The sequence below is a fragment of the Phalaenopsis equestris genome, unplaced genomic scaffold, assembly GCF_001263595.1.
Source record: "Phalaenopsis equestris unplaced genomic scaffold, ASM126359v1 Scaffold000150, whole genome shotgun sequence".
Taxonomy (NCBI): domain Eukaryota; kingdom Viridiplantae; phylum Streptophyta; class Magnoliopsida; order Asparagales; family Orchidaceae; genus Phalaenopsis; species Phalaenopsis equestris.
This window is the reverse complement of record NW_018164592.1, coordinates 536,309-541,704: the sequence shown is the minus strand read 5'-3', so window position 1 is coordinate 541,704 and position 5,396 is coordinate 536,309. Positions and strand designations below refer to the sequence as shown.

Sequence of the window (5,396 nt, the reverse complement as noted above, 5' to 3'; positions counted from 1 at the left end):
AAGAGTGTCTGCTGCAGGACAAGCTCTGGAGGAGTGTTTGCTATAGAAAAAAGCTTCGGAGGAAGGCTGCTAAAAAAAAGGCTCTGGAGGAGGGCTGATGCAGAGAAAGAACAACAGGAAAGCCCTGCAACTGGGAGGAACAGCAGAGAAGTCATCAACACATAACTCAACAAAGAAGGGTCGCTGGTGAGAGGGAGAGTGGGCCGACAGAGGTCCCACAGAAATCTTTTTGGGAGAGGTCACTGGTGAGATGGCAGCAGTAATCAACGGTTGATTGCACACATGATATACTGTCAACACAACAAGGATCTCAAGAATGTCGTGACTTTAGATATGCACCAATCTCGCGACAAGAAGGTCTGAGACTAGAATCCAAGGATCGACTCTTCAGTGAAGGGAGGTTCGGTGGCTTGAACTACCATCTTCAGGTAGGACGAAACCTCCTTCACAATTTCATCATACCTCGCCTTAAGAGTACGTTGGTATGGTGGAATCCATCTTATTGCAACAACAAATAATATGCCTCACACCAAGGGTGAAAGCAAGAAGGGCATGCTCACGAGTCTGGCCATCCTTGGAAATACCTGCTTCAAAACCTCTAGTGATAGAATCAATAATCAGCACAACACAATCCGCCTGAGAAGTTTCAGTGATCATATTCTTGATAAAATCATGATGATCAGGAGCATCGATGACGATATAATAGTGTTTTGTGGTCTTGAACTTCCACAAGGGGATGTCAATCGTGATACCATGCTCATGCTCGACCATGAGTTTGTCGCGCACCCATGCATACTTGAATGACCTCTTGTTCATCTCAATCGCTTCCTTCTCAAACTGCTCAATAACTAGCTTATCGACTGGAGCGTTGAATTGACCAAAACTGTTACTTTCGTTGATAGTCATTGCGCAGACATGGAAGTCTCCAGCAATGATGTCGATACCAGACCACTCACGACATATCGTAATCATAAAAAGCTTAAGGTAGCCACCAGCGAGCTGAGGAGGAAGGGATGAGAGGAGAGTGGCAAAGCGATTTTTTAGCTCATCCTGGTTTGCCAGCTTGTTAGAGTGCCACATGTAGAAGAAGAGGTCCTTTAAGATCTTTATAAGCTTAGCGTCCAACACGCCAGATGCAGAAGAGGTATCGTCGTTCCGGCTTGGAAGCCATGAGCAAAGGAGGACGGTGCAATTGTGGGAGGATTGCTTGCAAGAGGCCAGCCGCTTTGCTATAGACACACCGGCAAATTCTGCCAGCTCCATAAGCCCAGGGACGCTAGACTAGAACGAGGCAATGATGCAACCAAGAGATGATCCAATGTCGGATGAGAACCCAATCAAAAGGACACAACAACATATAAGAAGGCATCCGGATAAAATAAAAGACCTCCTGCAAAATTTTGATCTGTATTTATCACTCCAATAAAAAATCAAAGATCCAACAACAAATCCAGCCACCAGACCACAGAGCCACATGATGGAAGCCAAAGCGTTTGGATGTAGGGAGTGAGCAGTGAAAGCTGGAGACCCCAACCATATTGAGCTCCTCCGGCGACCGTACAAGCGAAGATTAGCCTCGTCAGGTTTATTTCGTCTCCAAAATCCATTTTAGGATTTTCGATTCTTCTCTGTTCACGAGTTCCAACGACTAGTTTTGACATAAATGACTCCCTTCCTGCAGGGAGGATGGTAGGAAGGGAGTTCGGCGGCCGTGAAAGGAGGACCAGTGGCTAGGGTAGGAATTTGGCTCTAATACCATGGTGAAATTCAGAATAATGTGAAATTGTTTTATTGATATGAAAAGGGGGTATAAATACCCTTACATGAAATAAATCCAATCCAAGAAAATAATTCAAAAATAGAAAAGGAAATAAATTTATATTAGTAAATAAATATAATCCTCAAACTTCTAATAGAAATAAATTATTTCCTAATATAACAGCAAATAATATATATATATATATATATATATTGAAAGCCCAGAAATGTTAATATATTAAATAGGAAGAAAGATACTGATACAATGTGTGGGAGGGCCCAAGCAAGGCACCCTGCCCACACAAAAACCACAAATGGTTCCAAAACTAGAAAAAACAGAAAAAAATACATTAGATACTTCAATAAAAAGTTTAACAGTGCTGAAATACATAGAATCAGGTGGCTAGAGAGAGACCCAATTTGGTTTTGCCTATACCTCTAGTTCTAGGGAAGGAGCAAGCTAATAAGTTGGTAAGGTGATCGTCATTGCCAGTAGTAATTAATGTATCATCAAATATGTTCCCGAGTTGAAGTCAGCCATCATTCTTCTTCTTCCTCCTGGAATAGACCTGTCATTCCTCATCTGAATAGCAGTCTGATGAGATGGTAGAGCTGAAACAAAAGGAATACCAACCGTAGTACCCACAATAGGTTCTAGTATATGTGAAGTATAAGTTGCCTCTACACTGGATACTTCCTGAAGAAGTGGAGTTACGAGGCTCTCCTGATTATCAGTCTGAACACTATCATTTATAGGTAATAGTCCATCAGTATTGTTTTCTATTGGGTTTGAAGGTGTCGGCATCACATCACTCTCAGTAACAATAACAGCAACAACAGCGTCATGAGGGGGCCCTCAGGGGCAACAGACACCTTCTGTCTGGTAGTATCCTAACCAAGTAGAACTAAAATGTTCAGAGCGATGGGTTTAGACCCATCCTTATTCACTTGAACTTTAGATTTCAAATTTGGATGAAACTTGTGATATTTATCAAGGATATGACCAAACATCTTACAGTCGGTACAATATGAGGGTTTGTGCTCCATGACAATTTGTTGTCAATAACCATTATGTGTTGTGTCCAGCTAGACTTCAGTAAAATCAGGTAAAGTAATATCTCAAGTAATATCTCTTCCCACAAGTATTCTAGCCACAGAGGGTCTGGTTGGGTTGAAAGTAGACAGATCTAGCTTTAAAGGATCCCTAAGGATGGCCCCAATAGAGTAGAGAACCTGATGGTGAAAAAAAAATAGTTTGAGACCAGGTAAACTAAACCATACCGGTACAGTAGGAGTTTCATGATTTTGGTCGAAATCAGGAGACCACTTGAGTAGCTTCATAGGTTTACTAGCGATGTTAAGATATTTCCTAGAGAAAATCTGAGCATAGTCCTCAGGCACGGTTAACTGAATCAATACATGCTCTCATTCATGAGCCTCACTTTCCACTTTCCTGTTAGTTTGATGTCATCGAATTTTTTTCTAATATTTTTCATAAGTGGGTCTCTCCACTGAAATTTCTCAATAAAAACAAATTTGAATTTGTCAGTCATAGTTGAAATTTCTGACGTGGATAAAAAGAGTGTTGTCTTCTAACTTTTTTGCTTGTATTATTAATAAAGGAGCAGTCACCTGTACAATCACGATGCTCCTTATAACTTAACTTTTTTGCTTGTATTATTAATAAAGGTGCAGTCACCTGTACAATCACGATGCTCCTTATAACTTGAAGGGAAGACAACCGTCGTCTCCCCCTGAGGATTACCCACCACGTGGGCAAAGGAGGTTTTGTCAGGTTCAATCGAAGAAGAAGGAAGCTCCATCACCAGCAAAGAAAGAGAAACCCTGCAAGTCGGGCAAAAGACAAAAAAAACGAACAGCCATAAAAAGGCGAGCAGATAGAAGTTATGTGGCTCTGTCGAGAGGAGAGGAGTCGTAGCAGCAAGTCGCTGTTAGGACTGTCGAGTCATGCGAAGGAGGGGAACCGGAGGAGATGAGATTTGTTGTGTTTGAGTGTGTCAGTGGGTGAGGAGGAAGAAGTCGCATAAGCTCAGCATCGAAACATACGACGACGCTAAAAGCACTAGCCGACAGAGGAGACGCTCGGCGTCAAAATGGGCGAATAGACGAAACAGACGAAACTGAGGACCGATGAAATGCGAGCTCTTTCGTTCAATATTTATATACGAGTGTGAGTTTATTGTTTTTGAAGGACTAACTCGGACATAATTATATTTCAATGTGGTCATTCTCATCAAATGTTATGTCAATAGCATCCGCTACTTTTAGTAAACAAAATGAGCTTCACATAATAAATGCATGGGAAAAAAAAATTGGACTATTTTTTAAAATGAAATTATTCCAAAATAAAAGACTTTCAGAGATCATGCCAAAAAAAAAAAGAGGAGAAAAGAAAAGTACTTACAAACTAGGCCCATGTTCATCATGACCAGCAATCAGAAGTGAGACTCCAAAAGGTCGTGACTGAAATGAATATAAGGAAGTTTGAGCAACCATATTGCACACGCTAACCAGGTTCAGAAAGAAAAGAAAGAAAATCCAAAATTTGATGTCAGAATAATAAGAAACCATGATAAAGATTGTGCCCTGATTTCCAATTATGCCTCGGCATTCACCAGAAAGATTTTCATGAACAAAACAAAGTTTCTTCCAGGAGAAAAACAATGAGGGAAAATGCATAAGAAAATTTGCAACCTGAATAAGCACCTGTACGCCTAGCAAATCTAAAATGGCATTGGTAAAAGGGAAAAAAATTATGATTAAAAAAATGATTTTTTAGCCATAAAAAAGGGGTCATAAATGCAAGTTAGTTCAATCAAGGGAACTTGCACAATAATTGAGTAGAAATGAACTATCAACCTTAAAAAGTACACAATCAGAAGCTTTGAAAAGTACCCTCCCACACCTTCCACCATAATGGAAACTGAACAGTACCCACACAGGTCCGATAAACTCATCATGACCCTTGCGGCATCACAAACTCCACCCAATGAACTCAAACGGCAATAGAGCCTCCCCTCAATGACACTCAAACAGCAATAGAGTCTTCCATCCATCCCTTTCTCGCTGTCGGCCGTTTTTTTTTTTTTATTTTTTTTTTTATCTTACATCTTTAAAAATCTTTTATTTAGTTTAACTTTATAACTTCAAATAACTTTATGATTTGAAAAAGGTAATAATTTTGTGATTTTCAAAATAATTGAAATATGAATATGACCCTTTTTATTAAAAAAAAAAAAGATAACATTTTAATTTTAAAATAGGTGAGACCAAACGAGTCTCACTTTTTAAATAGTTTAGATGATTGAATACAATACTACAAGTAATACACTTATCCCGAAGAATAAATATATCACTTGTAATAGGGATTCAATCACCTAGACTAAAAAAAATTGTGACATCCGTGTTAGTCTGCGAAATATTTTTATAGAAAGGCCAACAAGTTCCCCTACCTAACATAAAAATTAGGGTTTATTTTATTTGGGTTTCTGGTTCCCTATAGAGGCAAGCCCCTATAGTTAATTACATCTTAAATGATCGAAATCACTTAAGAAAACTCTCGATTAAGATCAGGTGATTTTACTTTCAAGATTTCAAAGTTTAGGTTTTCACGATTG

At 39.4% G+C, this 5,396-nt stretch overlaps 1 protein-coding gene across 1 annotated transcript in view; it reads right to left on the bottom strand.

The window, feature by feature from the left end:
* Positions 1-5,396, bottom strand: part of LOC110021857 (proteasome subunit alpha type-5) — a 40,572-nt gene that overhangs the window by 16,781 nt on the left and 18,395 nt on the right. The window contains exon 6 of the mRNA XM_020720539.1: positions 4,184-4,242. Coding sequence (XP_020576198.1) covers positions 4,184-4,242 — 59 coding nt within the window. The remainder of the gene's footprint in view (positions 1-4,183; positions 4,243-5,396) is intronic.